Source organism: Lates calcarifer, linkage group LG5, assembly GCF_001640805.2.
Source record: "Lates calcarifer isolate ASB-BC8 linkage group LG5, TLL_Latcal_v3, whole genome shotgun sequence".
Lineage (NCBI taxonomy): Eukaryota > Metazoa > Chordata > Actinopteri > Centropomidae > Lates > Lates calcarifer.
In genome coordinates, this window is record NC_066837.1 from 19,415,284 (window position 1) to 19,437,515 (window position 22,232).

The following is a 22,232-nucleotide window of genomic DNA, read 5'->3' on the forward strand; positions in this document are numbered from 1 at the left end:
TTTCCAGACTTCTAATTGTTGCATAAAAACGTTATGTACATTGACACATTTCGATAAAAAATATTTTAACAGTGCAGTACTGTTTAGTAGAATATGTCTCCATTTATAGATGGTAGAGTTTCCCCTATCACACCTATCTGTGTGGTGGTGATATGATTTATGCTGTCCCACGCTTACAAGAATAAAACATTTCTGGCAGACAAGAATTTCTTTTGGAGATGAAAAGATATTAGCTTTGTTGCAGCCAATTTGGATTAACCCTTGTATGAGCCTTTATTTCTATAGTAATTTGCCTAATGCTATATCCTTGCTAAACCAGTAGCTCTATTTGTCTCCTTTACTCTCTTATGCATTATGCCCATGTGACCACCATCCCTTCTTATGCTCAGTGCTCTAATCTACTAAGGGGTTCAGTTTTCAAGGTAAATGTTTACAGTATGAGGGCATACTCTGCTCTAAATGTAATGTATGTTTTGATCAAATAAGCTGGACTGTATTGTTTTAAAATGACAAGGTAGGCATGTTTAACTATATCAATAATAAACAATTTCCATGTGTATCATTTTCTCTTTGTCAGATCCAAATTGTCCCTGTTTAATGATTTTCTTCATTCACCTTTTCGTGGCCATGGGGTTATTGTTTAGTAACAGAGAGGAAAAATGGTTCAGGCATTCAAGTAGAGAAAAGAACCACAGGGAATAATGAAAGCTTCCCAGTCTGAGGGAGAGGCTTTTGTCAAGGCCACCGGTGGGCTGTTAGGCCTCTTGATAGTTTGATCTGAGAGATTTCTCTCCTACAATACCTTTGTTTTAGAGAGGAACCTTGGAAAAAAATCACTATATACATACAAACTGTTGAATAAAACCATCCCCTCTTTTTCATTTCCTTCCCGTATTCAAGAAAAAAAAAACTTCAGGAAATTGCTCCTATAAACTTGTGACCTGGAAAAAAATTTGAAAGCAATTGATTTGCCAGAGTAGAATAGGAGTGAGCCTGAGCTTTGTTATCTTTTGGGAAGGAAAGTGATTTCGTTTTGTGTTGTGCTGGAAGGCAATAAGTATTGATTTGAAAACCCTCATTACTGCCTCTCACTTGCTGTATAATTAATCCTGTCCAGAGTAAGGAAATTATAAGGTCAGAGGCAGACATATATCTCTAGTTAGATCTATTGGAACCACAACGACTCAGCTGCTGTCCTCTCTCAAAGGTGACTAATCAGTTGTCAGAAGTAACACCTCACATCCCCAGAACGTTACAGAAACTAAGAAAAATATTTCACCTGATGCTTACATGACTCTGTGAGCCATTATTGCCTTATATTAAACTGCAAGTCTCCAAAGTCCCTGTTTTAATCCAATAGTTCTTAATAGCAACAGCTTTTAATAGAAACTGATGACCCTGACCCTGATGTCCTCAGTGTTGGTCTTATTATGATGCTTTACAAGCATTACAGCTCAGTTGGTTTCCCAATGATTTGTTAAGATAGATTTGCTTGATTAATAGACTTAATAGACATACATTATCCTCTCACATATACGCAGTTATGGTGAAGCTAGTTTGATGTCTTTGCCACCTGATGGTGATGTTCCTCTAAGATGGCATCAGAGGTGATGAATGTGTTGAACCTCTAAGTGTTGCCCCAGAACAAGACCACTGGGACAACTGATCACATGAAGCCGAGCTCTAATGAGAACAGCAGAAGACAAAGAGCTTCGACCTCCTTGATCTTGCCTCTGATGACCTCCTTCCTTTACCTCACTCCTTCTCTGTAGCTCACATTTACACCTTCACTGTAACATCCTGTGTATCCCTGTAGTTCTTTGGTCTTCAAAGGGTGCATTGAAGGGACTCACACTACTATCAGCTATTTACTCTAGGATGAATTATGGAGGTAGTGAATCATTGAGATTTATGACCTGTCTGGTTTGTGGGTTGGCAGTGGTGTGAATTATGGGTCATGGTTTCATGTTGGTTATTGACCGCACTGACCGATAGCTTCTGGGATGCGTGAGGGGATAGTAGGGGTCGAGTTGTGGATGTGCGCTATGTCTGTATGTGGGGGTTGGTATTGATTTGCCATCGCTGAAGTACATGTGAATACCAACCTAACCAACCCTAACCCCTTTTGCTTTGTACAGTGTATATGTAGATTACCAATTATCATTTTGTCTGAATAAGGTCTCTTGCCTTGAATACGTATCTAAAACTATAGCATAAATTAATTTCAAATTGTTGATTGTAGCATCGTAGGTAGAAAAGCTGGTCCCTTACTTGTGAAATCCGGGCTGGGGAAGTGGATTATCTCTGCAACAACGCCTGCTACTAGGATGTATTTCACTCCAACTGGAGCTCAAGTGTGAACATTTACGACTGTAGCCATGGTGTCGGAGATAAAGCACATTCATGATCCAAAGAAAAACATGTCTGTAAATAATTGGCATGGGCTTTGTTGGTTCTGCCAAGTTCTTAAGAAGTGTTAAATATTTAGATAGCTATACTCTTGCAAACCGTATAAATCAAATATTCATGATGCACTCAGCTATGATACTATTGAGGCTGATGCTCTGACAGCCTTTGTGCAAAACTCAAAGAGGTGAAATTTACCTGTGTGTTTGGTATCTGGAGCGGAAATCCAAACAATACTGTTGGTATTGACCCAAGCATGGTCTGTGACACTGGGTATCTGACACCCACATAACAAACAACCTTATTCTGAAAACAGAACTTGTGCACTGTACTTTACACATGTCTGCATGTCCCTGATAGCTAATCACTCAGTATTTTGCACAAAAATGTACACATTTTCATATGTTTTACAGTGTTGTTTCTAGCAGTGCTTGACGTTGCCAATTCCTTGCTGAACACTGATTATTCCTACAGCTGTAGGCCAGTTAATATTGATTTCTATGCGGTGTGCTTCATCAGAAATGATATCAGAGTGACTATGCGGAATGCCAGCAACAAGCTGAACTACTGCTGCTGATTGTGTCTATGCAGCACGTGTGCAAGGAGGAACAGAGACAGTGTAGCAACTAGCTACACTAGTGGTACAAATGGTGCTGCTGGACAGGTGCCAGAGATGGGAGGAAGAGCTACATTAAGGAAGAGTGAATGTAAAAAGAAGAATGTGTCAGCATCATTTGCCAGTGATTTTTGCATCGTTTGAACCTGATGCCCATCGGCTCAGTTTTTAATATACTCTAACTGCACATTTTGAGGAGACAGAAACAATTCCCTGTGAGTAATGACTTGTACACAATAATGTGTCATAGAAACCTGATTTATGAGCCACATTTCAGTGGAATTGGAAAAAAAAGTTTTATATGCAGAATATGTACTTGTCAAGTACTATACATGTGCTAGGCTAACACAGTGTGACATTCATAAATAGCTGTCTTTATTCATGATTTTAGGGGAGGCAGCTCTGTGACAGGACAGATGGTGGATGGATGTACAGGGTTTGACTCATGCCAAAACAACAGTGTTCAGAAGTCAAAAATAATAACCATAATCTTAACAGCAGCACTGTCATTACTCGGTTTGTGTTGCATCTCTGAATCATAATTTAGACTTTTAGACTGAATAAGGACACATAAACGGGTATTTAACTGGTACTGGTAGCAATACATAATACATGAATGGTCCCCTAGTTTGCCACAGTAGACCAGTGGGCTCATGGTGAAAAACATTCTCAAATGGTGTTTGATTTTGATGACATCTTTGCTGCCACTGTCTTTTCACATATTACCTGTCAATCACATAGTGTAGGCGTTTATGTGACTTAAATTGCGATGATTTTGTGTTGAGAAAGTCTTGGTGCCTGTGAGAGACTTTTTTTTTCCTGTTCAGCCACGGTGACCACCACAGCTCATCTTAAGTACTCACTTATTTGTGTTTGGGTGGGGCAGTTTGAGAAGGATGCAGTAGAAGGACAAGAGGTGAATCTGTGGGTGGATGCATATGCAAGAGTGAGAGACACTGCACATTGCTTTGCCCTACTGTTGAGTGGAGCATTAGTGAAACTGTAAAACTGAAAATCAAGCAAGGTCTCGGAGAATGCATCACATCACTGACGCAACACAAACCACTAATGGAGTCTACACAGGGTTACTCAGTGCTAAGTGAAGACTATCGAAAACCACCTATTCAGATGCTTTCATCTCATGCCGCAAGTGTCAGCCTTGAAAACATTAAGTCCCAGGAAGAAAGGGAGGGGCACTCTTGTCTATCAAAAGGGGAGAGAGGAGCAGAAAAAAAAAAACACTTACCTAGACACATCTATGGTGAATAAGTGTCAGCTTGAACAGGCAAGGACAGGACAGTGAGAATATACACTTTATGTTATTTATGCTGGTCTGGCTCATACAATTAGCCCTCCTCATCCTGTCTGGTTTCGGTGTCAGCCGGCTCTTGAGAGCCAGTAACAGGCGCCTTCCTCCACCATGAGTCGGCTGCTTGCTTGGCTGCAGGCTAGAGAGTGCACTCAGTGGCCTTGCACTTAGACTGCAGATGTATTCATGTGTGTGAGCCTGGATGTGTTCTGTGTGGATACATATTCTGTTAGTTTGTGGATCTGTTTGTCTGTATTGAGCATACTCGCATGTCCATACAAAAGTGTGAGTGAGTGTGAGTGTGTGTGTGGTGTGTGTGTGTGTGGCATCTGCCTTAGCTCCTGTCATGTCAGTGAGGAGGTGGCACTGTACTGTGCAATAAGAGCAGTCAGCCTGCAGGCAGGACTGGCCATCTGGACACATGATAAGGAGCCTGGCCCAGGCATCAGTCATTTTTTCAATTCCTCTCAGTGTTATCCGATTTCTGTCTCTTACTGCTGTCTGTCTACATATCAATCAACAATGATACACTGTATTTTAACCATGGCACTCTTTTTCTCCTTTTTGTTATCTGTCTTTCTCCATCTGTCTGTGTATTTCATTCTCTCCGAATCTCTCTCCTCATATCCCTCTCCACTTTCCACTTTCCGCTCCTCTTGTCTCTTTTCTTCCTGCAGTTTGCTGTTTCGTGGTCCACAAGAGGTGCCATGAATTTGTCACGTTCTGCTGCCCAGGAGCAGATAAGGGGCCGGACACAGACGTAAGTAACCAAAGACCAGCTGTTGCCTCTCACGTGTTTGTTAGTGAGGACGTGCCTTTCCTGTCATTAAGCTGGAGTACATACACAGTGTCACCAGTGTGCAGTTGTATCAACCAGGCCACACTGGCTCTCTTTGACAGCTGTAGAGCTGCCATGTATTCTTCTTGTGTTATTAAGTAGCAGCCTGTAGCAGAGGGAGCTGAGGAAAACTGAAACGCTGCTCTTCCCCCTGAAAGCATCACTCTCTGAGCACCTAGAGCTGCATTTTGCATATTACTGCAATTTCAGTTTGAACAGTGTCTCTAAAAGTCAGTTCTCTTTAGACTGATTTTGGTGCCGAGATACATAATATTGATCACAGCAAATTGACTCACATAAAAAGAAAAAATATAGTTTATGTTGATAATACTAGCTTAGTGGCTCTGTTTTCAATAGATCTCAAGAGAAGAGTTGTCATCTTTTTCTCTAGTAACATCTGTCCATGTTATAACTTGATAACTTGTTCCATGATTGAATCACAGCAGCAGCAGGTGGCTTATGCAGTTCATTCAATGTCAGTGTTCCAGCGGAGTCACTGGGTGTCATTTTTAGGAAAAGTAATTTAAATATTCCACCCAGTGAGTCATTGTGCCCAGCCCCTCCAAAGACGAAGCAACTAAACGTAACCTCCAATCAAGGTCAGTCATTTTTCCCCTCAAACCATGGTTGTGACTTCATAACACACTGACAGTGACCTTCATCCCCAGAGGGGTCATAGAGTTCATGGTATAACTCTAAATAATAATTCTAATTCATCCAGCACGACTGAGTTCAGACAAAAGCCGATTGGCAGATTACCGTGCCATTAGCAATGACCTGATCTGGTTCAGAGACAGATGGGAAAAGTAGGAGCAGTTGCCAGAACTAACACACCTACATCTGTCTTAGCCAGGCCAAGAGATATTCACTGAAACAACAGCTGGTTGTTTGCAACTGCCTGAATTGATTGTAACTCTAGAATTAAGACAAGTTTCTAGATAGAGTTTTAACAGTAGTCTGAATTTACTGAGCAGCATTAGCTTTCTGCTGGATAACTTAACTAAAAATGGCCTCTAGCAGTAATATAATTTTCTGTTACAAACATTAAATACATTAAAAAGGATTTCTTTAATTGGACCATCCAAACCTTTTTAGATGCTTAATAAATATCAGCTTCTGTGTGACACGTTCACTGAGGTTTCCCTTTTTCCTCTTTCCTGGCTGCTAGTATCTACCAACCATGTGCCACCAACCACTGCTTGCTTGCTTGATAAGTGTGAAACTCCATTTACATGCCTGCTTGCCTGCTGGGCATGCATAACCTCTCAGCGTTACAGCAGTGCAGTCTGGCCTCTGTAACTGGAGATATGTCAGTGTGTCATTCAAGATCAACAACCCAGACCCTTTAAATAGAGCACGCCACGGATGACACGGAAGCCGTAACGGTAGAAAATAGTCCGAGCTGGGGGTTTCTTGATTTGAGCAGGCCCTGGGGCTCAGAGTTGTGAAGGAACATTAGTGACCTTTGACATCTGTTTGTCGTAATGATCCCAGTTTCCAGTTTTCAGAATGTATAAAAACACATTTGTTAATTAATAATCTACCAGAGGCTCCTCATTCATTCTAGTGTGTCACATTAAAAAGTCATATTATTTGTGGTCAAGCAGACCTTATTTAACTTTTTCCTTTAATGCTATTTCTTACCTACACGCTATATGGATAATGTGTTGTAACTGTGTAATACTCTGCATAATAGTACATAAGAGAAGAGGAACTGTGTAGAAATCCAGTTCAACTAGAGCCGATTTCACTTGGAGCTAAAGAGTGTTAAATTATTCTCAGCCTTTTGTTCATGCAGACACTCATGGATGCATGGTTTTATAACTCTAATTCTACAGCCCCTGACCGCATGATCACCACGAACCAAATCTCTGTCCTTTAAAAATGCATGAGTACATTATCTTGTGCCATATCAAAATATTTTATTCTCCCTTTTAATATACATTTCTGTGCACTTAGCAGTACTGTTGCCAGGGGCAACCACACATATTACATGGCTTGCTGCCTCCCGGGCATGCAATTCAGGAAGGCAATAACTCCCGTGGCCAGCAAATATCCTGAAGATCTGCAGTATCTAGGCTACCTGCATTTTATGACTCATGTCTGTGTTTTATAACTCCTGTACTGGAAGATGCAAAGTGTGCACAAAGATGCCAACAAGAGCCACCAGATCTTTTCAGTAGCAATCTTGTCACAAGTGGCTAGCCTTGGGTTGATGGGGGTTTGGCATGAATACATTCCTCCTCACAGCTACAGCCTCAGGGCATTGTTTCAAAAAACAAAACAAAACAAATGCAGCTATGTTGATACAACTGGTTATCTACTGCATCTTTTGAATTACATGTGAACACATGGTAGTTTGTAGTATGCTTCCAAGCACCACAATGGTTCATTTTCAAGGAAATGATGATGGATGTAATGAAGAGTAAAATGAAATAGAAAAAGTCTTAACATATATACATATAAATATGAAACTTTTTTGGTTTCTTTAGACTTTGAGAACAGTTACTGTATTATCTGTATAAATGGAGTTGCATGTGAAATTAAGTTAGTTTAGAAAATTTGGCCTTAAGGTGATACTTTGTAGTACTCTGTAATATTATCACTTGTAACCACATTCCATACCAGTATCAATTAGTCTGATTAAAACACTTAATTTAACAAAATGCCTTTGCTTGACTGCCAGGTGTAACGTTACCAGCAGCTTGAGTAAGTTCAGTGCTTTACAGGACAGGCACATCAATAATGCAAGAGCTTCCCGTTTCACTACAGGGGCTCAGCAGATGAAACTGAGAGGTCTGATGTGCCTGCGTTTGTGTGAGTGTGCAGCTACTGCATTGTTGAAGTCCACTTAACGAGTGCAGCACATATGACGCAGGGACAATCTTGCAAGTCTTTTTGCACTGATTTCCCCTGCTTGCTTCCTTACACACACACACACACACACACACACACACACAGACACACACGCTCAGACAGTTACCCTCATCCCCTCAGGGTTGTTCAGTGCACAGATAGCTGTGGCAGGGTAACAGAGTTAAGCAGCAGCACAGTGCCCTTTCTGTCTCCTCTGCTGGGAAACAGGCAGAACTGACCTCAGGGTGACATGGCAGCATGGCAGAGCTCAAACAGACACCCAGAAAATTCTCATTTTGAGTGGCTATACTGTATGTGAGTGAAGCACAATATCGACAAGTAAAATGGTATGAAAAAAACAGCCTCTTAATCACCCAAGGTGTAAGCAGGCCTTTGGTTAATCTGAGAGAAATCTAATTTGTAATATTAATGAGTAATGCCATAGGCAGGAGTGATCTAATATTTAAAAGGGCATATCACACAGGAGGAGATGGTTTGGGCAGACTCAAGCAGCTCTGGGAAAAATAGGTGTTCTGGTGACAAGGCTTGGGACACACACCTTTCATTACAAGGACCCTGCTTGAGAATTGAAAACAAGATTAAACTGGAGTGGGGCTAAATTACATCATCTGCGCCACAGGCATCTTGGGTTGTCACAGGCGATGGAGCCTTTCATCTGTATTTTTAGTGTATTTCCTTCTGGCGAGGGCGTTGGCCATCGTTTTTAAGCAGGCCTGTTCTGGCCCAGACGTTGTCTATAAACACCTTGACATGGTGTTCACCATTTCATAATTTGGGCAGCGACTGGCGCAAAGAAGTGAATCCAGGGAAAATTCACTTGAACACCTTTTCTGAGTGGCAGAGTTCCTAGGGATGGGATTCAGCTTGCAGTGATGTGGCACACCAGGTCATCCGCTATGAATCACTACCTGACTGTTTTCAATACAATTAAGTATTTAACAATATTGCAGATGTGTGTTTATAATTCTGTTGAAGTTTGAGGGAATATTTAAACTTCTACAAGAATTTTTTTAGAAAGCAGTCCTTTTAGAAACCATTCAGGCTTGAAGACCAAAGTCTAGGCTCATGTTTTTAAGAGGAAGAAAGAAACATTTTTTGGTGCCTGGACCCCAAAAATGAAGCAGTGCCTGTGTAGACCATACTGCAACAGGAGGATTAAACCTGTTTTTTGTTTTAGGAAAAATAAATGTGCAAAATCACACAATCAGAATCTTCATGTGGATGATGGATGTTTATTCCAGATTGCGGTTCTTAGACTTCCTAGTGTGTAGAAATATTCGGTGCATGTTGGACTGAAGGCTGATATAGCAACTCATGACTGTGTGATGTAATTGCCTCTGTATCAGTGTCCACACAAGTCAGCCTCCCACCCCCTTACTGAGTCGAATCCCAGCACATGCCTTTAGCACACGCCCCTATGTTTCCATGGAAACGCAGTCACAAAGAAACTTGACGCTGCATATTTGTGCTTAGTGGACTGATTTTATTTTGGTGTGTGAGTGTTGACATGTCCTGCAGGGCCCTGTCACACTACACTGTTTTAACGAAGTGAGATCATTGTAGACTCGAAAATGCCTAGAAACACACAAGACATTCACTTAAAATCAGTCTAGGATAAGTGCCAGACAGGATTATCTCTGTGGCTGGTAGCTAGAGCTGCAGCCCGCAGAACGGCGCGCATGAGAGGAGACACATAACAGCTACTCATGTCTTTCCACAGGGAATAAGTGAATGTACTCTACTAATATAGTGTGTCTAATGACGTTTGGCCTCTTTCACCAAGCTGTAATCATTGTCATAGATGAGCCGCGTCCTGCATGTGTTTGGAAATGTTGCTGCGTGTTTGTAAAGCATACTAGCTAAACTCTGCGTAAAGACACCGGTAGATATAGAATCAATAAAAAAGTGACAATATCTTTGGAGTTAAAACATACGAGCAATTACTGGTCATACTATCAACTGATGGACAAGAACAAACAAGAGGGGCAGAGTTTAGGATACAGGAGAAGTGGGAGGAGAAGGAAATGGAAAGGAGATATCATTTCCAGATGAAAGCAGATAAAGTACTGCATGAATGCCAAGTCCATTGCAGGATTTGATTTCAAGGTCTGTTTGCTGTAATGTGCTGCTGCATCCCTCTCCTGTTTGGAAAATCTTCCAGCTGATAGATGCACTGGGACTAGATCTGTTGAGGGATGAGTTTGTTTTGGCTCAGGATCTCTTCTTTTATTAACAAAAATTACTGTAAGCTATGAGAAATGTCAGCATTTTTAGTCAAAACCAAATAACAGATTGTGTCTACATTGTGGAATTTACCCATTTATCAGAAATTATTTTCCAAGAATGGGCCTGTTCTCCCATGCTGAGACAAAATTGCTGTTGGTAATAAATGATAATGAGTCTTTCTGATGTAGATCCCCTCAGACTGTTGGCCATGCATCATGGCTGTTTGTTGCTTATGCCTTGCAGTGGACTTCATGTCTGATAAGACGGAGTCTCATAAACTTTCTCATCTTAGACCCTGGAGGATTTAAGTCTCCTGAGGGGACGCCGGCTAATATAAACAAATGTGTGGGTCTTACCGAGGCATTCTTAAAACTACTTTATACCCACACATGGTGATATTGTCAGGCAAGTCCTCACGACGAAAATTGTTATTTAAACCTAAAACTTTTGTCACTGAAATCAGAGCTGGCCACATAAAGATGAGAATTGATGTTGTTTTGAATTCCCATGCGCTCTGACTGACAAAAATAAAAGAAAAATAAGAATATGAGAGGTTATTATTCTGTCTGGGAAGTGTTGATAAAGTTGGATTATGGATCTTAACAGCTCTCTAAGACTGTCTTTCCCTAGAGATTTATACATCGTAGACACTGCATACTGTAAAGAGAGTGTATAAGTTGGTTTATTGCTCTTTTGACACAGCACAATGTTATTATGCTTGCCTTTTATTTCAGACAAAAAGGGATTGCACATAGTGTTAAATCTAGGCAGAGGACATGTAGGGATCAAAGTAAAGGTAGTTCCCCTTGTTGTTGTTATGGATGGAACTTGTGACTGTCTGTGTGTGTGTGTGTGTGTGTGTGTGTGTGTGTGTTGCTGAAAAATAGTCTTTGTTCAAAAGACGCTTCCCTAGATACCAGAAAAAACAGTAACAGAGATCGAGTTCTAATCACGTTACCTGCACAACAGTACCTTTATCTTCATGTGATTATGAGGATACTGCTGCTAAGACACGATTCAAGTCAGCAGTTTAATTCAGTTAGGTTTAGTTAATGAGAGTCACATTCAAATACTGTGATTTGTATGATAAAGTCACATTATTATTATGATTTCTCAGGGCATGTAAACACTGGCACACACTCAAATAATATGAGCTACTGATGTGTAGTCTCAAGCCTCTGTGATTCTCATCAGTGATTTCAATAACTGGTTGCTGAGCAGTAAGAGAGAAATGATGGGAGCAACATATATATATATATATATATATATAATATATATATACTAATGGATATACTAATGACCTAATAAGGCTGTCACTGCACCAGAAATTGAGGAGTTTCTGTGTTTTCCATCATCACAATATAAAATAAAATTGTTTGATGATTGAAGATGAAATCTTCAGGTTATTTAATTATCATTTATTTTAATCAGGTTTTGGATATTTGTTTTTGTTGATTCATTTATATTAGATTCTCTTGTTCAGCTAATTAAATACTGTGAAATAAACTGTAGACATTACAGCTGTGAGTTGCAAGAAACACTTGAGCCTTTTAAGAAGATGAGAAATGTTGTGTTTGTTAGAGGCTTTTTACACTTCTGTTTAGAAATATATCATTGTGTCTTGCGATTATCTGTGCTGACTGATGGCTGATTTGAGGGTAGAGAGTCCCCTGGGCTGCCTGCTGATGGTATTTATATGCTCTGGGATCCTAATCAACACTAACAGATTTCTAGTCTCTCTTGCTAATGGTCTGTGACGTGCCTGTCTAAAAAGAGATTTGATCAAGGCTTTGCTGGGGGGAGACGATACAAAAGGCTGTAAGTGCTTCCATGCTCTCAAGTTCGTGTGTGTGTGTGTGTTTGGTGGAGGATAGAAGATGGGTGGGTGCACTGGGAACTGCTGAATCACTTCCTGGGGAAACATTCCACATCGGAGAAGTATTGAATCGGTGTTGATGGAGCACAGATCTCCGTGATCTTGGCTAAATGTTCCTGAGAATATCCTTTAGCATGTCCAAACTATTTTAAAGGCTGGTGTTTGACAGTAACGACAAGCAACTTTATAACTTGGAAGACTGCGTGAAGGCTTTATGCACTGTTATTTATCTATGATTATCTGACTGGTGAACTGAAGAGGCTTTTATTGCTCATCTGTCAGTTTACCTAACATGCATTTACTGTTTGGGACAAGTCAAACAAATTTTAAATGTGAACACACAAAGACAGTTTGTGTTCAGCCTGGATAGAAATCCAGAGGCAAAACAGAATAGGAAGAGACTGTTAGAAAGCTGAAAATTGAAAGAAAGCAATATATCTCTCTCTACCCTTCATCACTCACACACACATACCAAGCTTCTAATTCATGTGGCAAGATGCAAGCAAACAGATACTGTACCTCATTCTTTGCCAAATGCCACACAGATGAATAGGTTAACATGCAGACGGGGCAAGTTTGTCATCACCAGTGCCTGAAATTAATGTTTTATCATCCACTGTTCATTTGTACACTTTGCTAGAGATATCCACTTGTAACCTTTATCTGGAGGCCCCGGCTTTGACTGTAGACCAGCTTAACAGGAAGCCTAGTGAAGCGATTAAAGAGATAAAGTGTGATCCTTCACCTTTGTGACAGTCAAGCTTTGCTATATTGCAGTGGCTAGATCTGTCCTCGGAGGATGAGACATAGTCCAAGACATGCACTGAAGCTAAGAATGAATATGTATATATATATATTATATATATATGTAAACACAGTTGTCTCCACTACGACTTGAAAATTTATAAAAGGACTGACTCATAGCTAAACTTAACTGCCAGTCCCTGCCTTATGTTGCCACGCTCATGTATTTCCAGTCCATGTTTTATACTGTTAAATTGTGTGGCATAGGTAGCCCTGTGGTGTATGTACTGCACATTAATGGACAGTGTGAAGAATTGAAGATATGGGCTGAATAAGGATGCGTTTGGACTGTGAACTTTTGACTGTATAAAATTCATGTGTTCAATAAATAAATGGACTGTGTGAAGTTGCAGTCATTTGGGTCTGTGCTAGAGACCTTTTGAAAACCTCTCCGGTGGCTCTGTGGCAGGATCGTTTGCCAGTTTCAGTCACCTCAGAATCAAAGGAATTCTTTCTAGAGCTGCCATTTCACACTGACATTCAGGAGATATCAGCCAAAGAAGAGCCAGAAGCACAGTTTCTCAGCTTAAAATGCACTGCAACCTCAGCTTACACTTCAGTGGATCTAGTTCCAGTTGTGTTTGATTACTGCACACTCGGCAGTTTGGAGGACAATGGACTGGGAGTGGGATAAAAAATCTTGTTTGACAGTTTTATTGTAATTTGAACAACCAGGTATTGCACACTGCAGCATTGTACTCCCTCAACAAAATCACTTGCCTGTTATAAGTAGTCAACGTTGGTTGGTGGAAAATGGGCATGAAATGAAAGAAAAGTGCAACCCTTCATTAAGAAATCCTCACATTACAGATTAATAACTGAAGCACCCAAGATGCACTGGGCTTCTCAAGGCTCAGTGTTCATGTCCTTGTTTGCTCAGTAGGATGAGAACCAAAGCTAATCAAAATTCCTGTCTCCTTGACCCTGCACACACACACACACACACACACACACACACACATGCACACAAAGAAAACATACTTAACATGCAGATACAAAATTATCCAATATACATATACACACTTGCATACACACACGAAACAATTTCTATCAGTCCCTCCGAGGTTTGTTTACAGCAAGTATCTGGTAGCAAGTCTTGCTTCCAACCATGCTAAATATTACTAATGACCAGCCGCATGGGAGAGTTGGAGCTGCTCTTGACCCTGAATCAGCTTGGTGTCACAGATCCTGCAGGGTGGGAGTTTGTCCTCACCAGTGCATGCCAGCACACTACAAAACCTATCCATCTCCGTCAGTCTCCTTTACTGAGTCTTAAAGCACCTGGTTGTTTTGCATGTTTTAGCCCTATCCCGTTTACATTTTTTTTTTTACCACCATTTCCCAAAGTATACCACATGTTTTTACACTGACTTCTTGCAGCCATTGAGTTCAACTTTGGTCATTATCTTACCTCTGCTTGATTACCAAAGTATTGCTGTGTTGTAATCAACATGAGATGGAATCTAACTGATACCATCACTGTGTTAACAGCAGTCTATTACCATTGGTGGTAGCGTGCTATAACTGTCCTGCATGTCAGTGCACACAAAAACACTTGAAATAGAAGTCTAAACTTGACCTTGTATGTAAGAGTGAGGCCTGAAGCTGAACCAGCAGTGGGTCTGAACCTCAACCCCAGAAATAGAATGATACAAGTTACAGATAGGTCAGCCTGCCTCTCTCTCCATCTCCTTCTATATCTCAAGAGACTTGGATGCAGTTCTGTGTACTTGCATATAGGTGTACTTGCACTACATCAGGCAAAGAAAAGAAAAATATTTATTAGAGAGTGATCATCTTGCAGTGTTTCCAACACTTTGGCAGTTTGACTTTAGCAGTGTGCAAGCTGGGTAGTTACTGCTGCTGATTAATGTATGAATTGGCTTTAATGTAACAAAAAGTACTGAATTCCACACTGGCAGCAAATTTTTAAAAGACACTGACTTACTGACTAACCAATACACTTTCAGCTTTAAAAAACTGCCAGAGAGAAGTAACAGGTTAATGTCGGGCATGTGCATCACAGCATCTGAAAAACAAAAGAATTTGTTTGGTTCTTGTTAGGGATAGACGCCGATATTCGGCATTTAGAGGCATATCGGCATCGGCCGTTTTTTTTAATCCGACGGCCGATAAGAGATCAATTTAAAACTCGGTTATTTTGGCTCTGATGCAGCCGCGCCTCTCTGTCTGCAGTCCCTATGCATTGTCCCGCCCACAGCACCATCTGATTGGTTACACACAGAGCCACGGCAACAGCCAATCAGCAGTGAAAGCTGTGCACGCTACAGTGCTCACACACACTGAACAACTCTGCTTTTTGCACCACAATCTGGTGCTGCTCAATTGGGACTACTAATTGATTTGAGACTCACATTTCTGTGCAAATTTTATTTAACTTTGTTTTATTTGCTTTATAAAACTTCAGGAAGCTATTCATGTATTTATTTAAAATTTCATTTCACTTTATAAGAGATGCTGCTGACCCTGGGAGCTCCCTGCACTTTTTGTTTGAACTTAAAACAAAGAGAAGTGAAAGATAAAATAACATTTCAGTTATATTGAAATTTTGGAAAACTTAATTTACTGTAGAAAACTTTAGAGAGCTATTTATTTGTTTAAGTTTTCATTTAACTTTATAAGACATGCTGCTGAGCCTGGGAGCTCCCTGCACTTTTTGTTAGAATTTTAAACAAAGATGTCTATTGTTTAAGATAAAAAATCGTCGCAAAACTGAAAAGCTGTTTAATAAACATATGTTTAAAGGCATTTAAACAAAGTTAAGTGTTGGAGTTTGTATTATTCAAAATTTCGACAGCCAACATTTTCAATTTTACTGCAAATATCGGTTATCGGCCTCCTTGACTACTAATCGGTATCGGTATTGGCCCTGAAAAAAACATATCGGTCTATCACTAGTTCTTGTTGTAGCTCCTAAAGCGCAGTTAATCACTGGTTTCTAGCATTTCTGACCGTAAGCCACTGTTGTCTACACAGTGTGTATTTCTTGAGACAAACATATTCTTCCTCCATCAGACCTGAGCCAGACTTCAGTTTACAGAAAGAGGTGTGAGTTGGCCTACTGTATGTTCTACACATTTTTATTAGTCAAATTAGATTATAGATCCTTGGGTTGGAGGAACACTTGATCTGGGTCTACACCAGATATAGATATGTGAATCTTTCCTTCTCCTCTCTCTCTCCCTCTGTGCACACATTTCTTTTCACACCAGGGACTACAATATGTTCGCTGAATTTCCGGACTCTTGATTTTTATTTTTACTTATTTATTTATTTTTTTGCATCGCTAAAGAAGCCAAAGTATCTGTTCTTCCAGTGTATAATTAAATCCCCTCACAGACAAATAGCCAACACACAGAAAAAGCTGAAGACACAACATTGATTGCACAGACAAAAGCTAACTTTTATTGAGTTTCTGCTTTCCAAACCACAGAGCAAAGACCACAGAAAGCAGAGTTGAACAGCAACACCATTGCCCCTGTCAGCTGGCTCATTACAGTGAAAAAAGACTCTGCCAAGACTTTGGCTATTAGATAACTTTTTGGAACACATCTTGTGAAGTTCTTTTAATTATTAAGCACCTGACAGATGGCCTGAGTCTGATAAGCCAATTTATTCTGTCCTTTGACGTCTTGCAACATGACTGAATGAACCAGCCAGGTCTTCTTTTTTCACTTTTACCCCATGTTTTTTCTACTTGTTACAGTGCCGGAGAAAAGGTTGGCATAGGAGGTAGTAAACAGTGCAGTCATCTTCTAGTCGAAGTGACAGCCGTGACAGACCTCCTTGTCCTCTCCTGACCCTGTGGATGTCACTCACAGCGTGTGTGTGGCTATGCTAATGAGCTGGCGTCTGCAGAGGAGCACATCTCTGCTGTGTCCGTCTGTGTACCTGCTGCATTAACTGGGAGCTCAGTTTTCTCCAGCTGTGTAAAGGCAAGCAGGAGAGTTTGTTCAAAGGGCTCTAAAGTCTCAGAGCTGTAAACCAGGCTAATTCCTGAATTGTGTTTTGTAAGAACTTTTAGTTACTGTTAAGCTTTTTTCCCCTCTGTAGGAATTTTGAACACTGCAATTCAAATACTAGGAAACACTTTTAAAGGATTTCCCATGCTGCTTGTGCATATTTGTGTATTATGTGTTAGTGAGTGTTTTTTTTTTTTTTTTTTTTGGATTGGCTCAAAAGAATTGGGTCTAACTTGCAGCAGGGGGTTCATTAAGGTCCAGTTGTCAGCAGGAGTTGAGGATGCTGTTATTAAGAAGTAGGGGCTTCATGCTGGGTTTCATCATCAGCATCTTGGTTATATTTTTATGGCATATTAGTAACGGCACAACTACTAAAGCTCCAACAGAAGATTCCTCAGAATTCTATAGGTCACTTTGTGCAGCAACTATCTTCTTGGTTTTGGAACCATTTGTAGTTGACCAGCTAATTCTGGTGGTGAACTGAAGAGAAGCATTTCAGACCTGGTTCAGCTGCATGAAGCTTCTTGACATTCAGGGATATAACAAATGACTGCTAATAATTAGTCAACTGAAGCTGTTGTTGAGAGTGTTGCTAGCACAGCAATGCAAAGGTGAGGACCCGACCTGACATAAGTCATGATTTTATTTTGGTTACTTGACTTGGGTCCCACTAATTGGGACCTAATTTGGAAATTACTGTACATTTACACTGTGAACATCTCTTGCAGTGTATGCAGGGATGCAGTCCTGTGACCATTAAAAGAAATGCAAAACATGCTGATGTATCTTCATGTGCTCACTGTGAGGCAACTTGCAGATTTAGAAGCCGCTCAGGCACACCACATGGGGTGATTTGGTTTCTGATTGATTTGTTACTACAACTCAACTCAGGTTGCTCATTAAAAAAGGAGACTTCACCCGCTCAAACTGCCAGTAACAACCAATGAAAAAAAATTGCACAATGGGATAATACCACCCAGTAATGACACTACATTTTTCTGCAGGCTTTGTCAGGAAAACCTTACATGGTACTGTGATACTACTACAACAGTGCTGTGATAGATGGAATTCATTTACACAAAGTCAGTAAAAAAGACAACTTGTGCCCTGACAGTGGTTAAAAATGTCAGCTATTATTTCTATCTCTGCTAGTAGACAGATGTGTTAACAGATAACACAAAGCAAGGAAAACCCCCCGTGAGCAGTGGTGGCAACCTGCCCTCCCTCTCAGCACTCAGCAGCTTAGTGAAAGGCCAAGAGGAATCAGAGTGGTGATTTATACGCTAAAAATAGTAACCTAGCCTAGCCTAACACCTCATGTCGGGATAAATGATAGCTCCATTTTGTTCTCTTCAAAGCTTCTCCTCACCTTAGTAACCAAGGCTTTTACTCCTATAGCTGTGGGCCAAGACAAGGATATTGACTAGAAAGTAGCCAGCAGCAAAGTTTGTGTTCCTGCCTGTGTGTGTGTGTAAAGTGATACTTAGATTAAGTTAGTATTTTAATCATGCTCTGTGTTACATCCTGCGGTGCTTTAAACACGCCTGTGTGTCTAACCATGTGACTGACTGTGATGTATATGATAAGATATATGATGTAAAATATGATTTAAAGTTGAAGGGCTACAGTGTATTTGCAGTGACACAAGTAGGTGACATAGTAACACAGAGTGCTTTGTCGGTTCAACATACCATCAGGGTGTCATTAGTGCCATGTGGAGGAACTTTGACAATGATTCTTTGAAAATGAATAACAGGAGCTGGGCAGACAAGGGAAGTATTTAACAGAATTAGAGGCACTGTTGAAATTTAACGAGACCCAAATGAACCAAAATAGCTCATTAATCAATGGTTTTTAAAGGCAGTAAAAACATGTCAAATTGTTAAATATTTTAAGTATTGTTGCCATTTGTTTAATTGTATATTAATAATAATTAATAATCTTTTAACAGTGCTTATTCTCCTGGTTGTAGTCTCTACACAATAACAGAAAGTTGAATTGTAATGTTGCAGTTACACCACATCACACCAACCCACTCCTTGGATATCCTCAGTGCAAGCTAACATCTATAACTGCAGCTATGGATTTAGGACATTGTCCAACAGGGACACATAATGTATTTATCAGACATTCCCCCCACCCTTCCAAAAACACAGATTTGAAGCACAAGTAAAGTACTGTGGCTATACCTTTCCAAATTTTGCTTGCATACATACAATATGTCTGTGTGCATGTACAGTCACACAGAGACAGGTTAACCACGAGAGAGGGTGACTCAAAAACCGGTACAGGGAGGAGCATACTGCCACCTTCAATTTCAAATGTCATCTCTCAGTCAGGGATGATGGGTAAAAGAAGGAGGGGAGTCTTAGGTGAGAGTATGAACTCAGAGGAGAATTTGATGGTGGACAATAATTGTCTGATGCTGGATGTTAAGGAAATTGTTCACCTTCATGCGTGACTGTCACAATGTATTTCTTAGTCTTGTAGGGAACTGATGGGTCAAAGAGATAAGTGAATGAAGGATACAACCGAGATGAAATGATGTGTCTCATTTCACACATTCACTCTCTCCCTCTCTCCCTCTGGCTGCAAATGTCACACCAGGTGGATCTCTTTTGACTCTGTGGGATGCTGGTGGACTGAATTAGCTATCCAGCCCCTTTGATGATAGCTACACTCGGGTCATTCAATATTCTTCTATGCAATAAAATCCAAAAATAAAATAGTGAAAAACATCAGTGATGTTTTAATTTTGAATGGATGCTGCTTCACTGCCTGAAGCTGATTTTGAGGCAGATGCAGTTTTGTTAACCCTTCACAGTCGGTGATAGTGTCTGTTGGGTTTTAAATGAGAATAACATCAGCTTAAAGACAGGGAAACTTGCAATCTTTTATTTAGTGTAATGACATACACTTAAGTACAATCAACTTCCTTGCTGTACAATGATTACTTAAACATCATGTATATGAAAAACTCAGTTTCTGAAATCGGTGTCTGAAATCTGGATTGGATAGGGGATTAGAGAAACCTAATTTCGTCAGCCAGGTTTCCCCTGTCTGGAGAAAGCCAATTTCTCGGTTATATATACGCATAGCCAGGCTTCTAATTGGCTTTTCACATGTATGCACATGGCAAAGACTTCACACAGGGAAACTATTGCTGAAACAACAGAGTGGGAGGATGAAAGGAATGATCATTACACCGAGCAATACATGTATATCTGCCTTATTCAAAATAACTCCATGCAAAGTCTGCCTAAAACTGAAACATGGAGCTTTTTTGCAGTGTAGAAGTCTTCTAGAATAAGTTGGTTTCCACCACTGAACATCTCAGCATTTGTAAAAATTCAAACTCATTTTAGGAAGGAAATTATGTATTGTGCCATTACTATAGTTAAAATAAGCCACAGATGCTTCCAAAAAGGTCAGGAGTAGGGAAGAAATCTGATCACTGACCTGCTGCCTGTATATGTGGTTTTAAAGTATCCAAGTTATACAGTGCAGATAAACAAGTTGTACAATTTGTACAATCCTTCCTTCTTTGTCCTGCTGCTTACCATAGCACCAAAAATATACAAATTCTGGTGTCCATCTAGTTGAAATATGCAGCCAGCGCTCACTGACAATTTTTTTTCAGTGTACATTGCCCAAAGTTAACTGTCTAGAGTTTGTTATACAGTTTTTCTACTTCTTGTTATCATGGCCTTGATATTTACCCTCCACTCTGAGATTAGACAGAGTTATTGTTTGGATTACTGTAACTGTATGATGAGTGGTAGGAGCGATCAATGTGAGAGAGAAACAGAGAAGAGTTTGGACTAATTGGTATTTTAACGTCAGTCTCTCCATGTTGATAGCATCAGTTGCTCTCAGTGGAGGGTTTATTTCAGAGAAGAGCACAGGTCAACCTCTCTGTCTGCACCTTCAAAACACCCACTGTCAGAAATCCACAATGTACTGAACAGCGAGAATGTGTACTGGCTGCACAACATGGAACAGGCACGAGTTGAAAACAGATTTTGATTAGCGGTTACCAGAATGTATTATGCAAATTCAGAAACCTTTTCTCATTTTCTGTGCATATTTGATGTCCTGCCAATTATACGTGGTATGTATCTGAATTACTTATCATAATGCTTAAAAGTTACACTATATTAACTAATTTAGTTATAACTATTCAGTACCCATGAGTCGGACCATACCCGTCTTCAAACTGTGCCTTCATTTTGATGCCTGCTACACACCTATAAAGTTTTGTGACTGTATACTGAATGGTTGTGGCTACCATAGTGACATAATCTGTCCACAGACAAACACCTGCCAAAGTGCCTTAAACCGCTTCTGTGGTAGTTCCCACTTTTTTGTTTCCACATATTGCCATGATGACACACACACACACACACACACACACACACACATTAGCAGTGGAAAACACTAGCCTGTCACAGCTGGTAATAACTTGAACTGAGTCCATGTATTTGTAGAGGCTGTTAGCTAGAAGTGAGCAGCTTTAATATTCACTGTAATGAGAATCTACACATTCATTTTGTTCTTGATGTGTCTAATGCTGTCCAGTCTGCTGCTCTCATTTATCTTTGTTTACATGCATAAATGCATAGTACAAACCAAGTGCCCTCCCAGTTTAACCTGCAGTTGTTTGTTCATATTGGCACAGGCTGACCATATGCAGTCTACAGTACAATAATTTAGTGTAGCTTACAGGAGTTTTCTTCCGAGTGAAATTGAGATAAAACTGTAGCACCACACCATCTGTTCAGTACTACAGTAGTATTTTTGTCCTGATTATTTTTAATCATTATTGATTTATTGGATTATTTAGAGTATTAATATGCAATGTCCAGGGGGATTTGGAAACCAAGGATGCTGCTGTTATGTTTAAGGACACATGTCACATTGTCTGCTAATGTTTGAGTTAATAATAAAGATGTAGTTCTCTCTCCTTTTTTTTTTTTTTTTTTTTTTGGTCAAGTCCCAACTACAAATGTAAGTGGTGTAAAAGTAGTGGCAGTTTTTAATTTACATTTATATATATTCATTTAGTAAACAAGGTGAAAATGTCTTTGTTTATCTCATTGTGAGCAGTGCAGGATGGAGGGTGACCCTTGTCTTTAACATCATCCCCCACCTCCACCCACCCCTTCTGCTGGGAAGCCCCTGCTCAGCTTCACCCTGCCAAGCTGTTCATTAACAGGGGCTGTTTGGCGTCCTGCTTGCTAATTAAGCAGGATTGGAGAGTCTGGCTAATTAGCCAACATCACTGTGCTGACCCCCTG

General features: G+C 40.2%; 1 protein-coding gene across 2 annotated transcripts in view; it reads left to right on the forward strand.

The window, feature by feature from the left end:
• prkcaa (protein kinase C, alpha, a) overlaps positions 1 to 22,232 on the forward strand; it is a 137,093-nt gene that overhangs the window by 46,953 nt on the left and 67,908 nt on the right. For both annotated transcript variants that reach the window (XM_018664871.2, XM_051070713.1), the window contains one exon: positions 5,009 to 5,091. In XM_018664871.2, the coding sequence (XP_018520387.1) occupies positions 5,009 to 5,091 (83 nt within the window). The remainder of the gene's footprint in view (positions 1 to 5,008; positions 5,092 to 22,232) is intronic.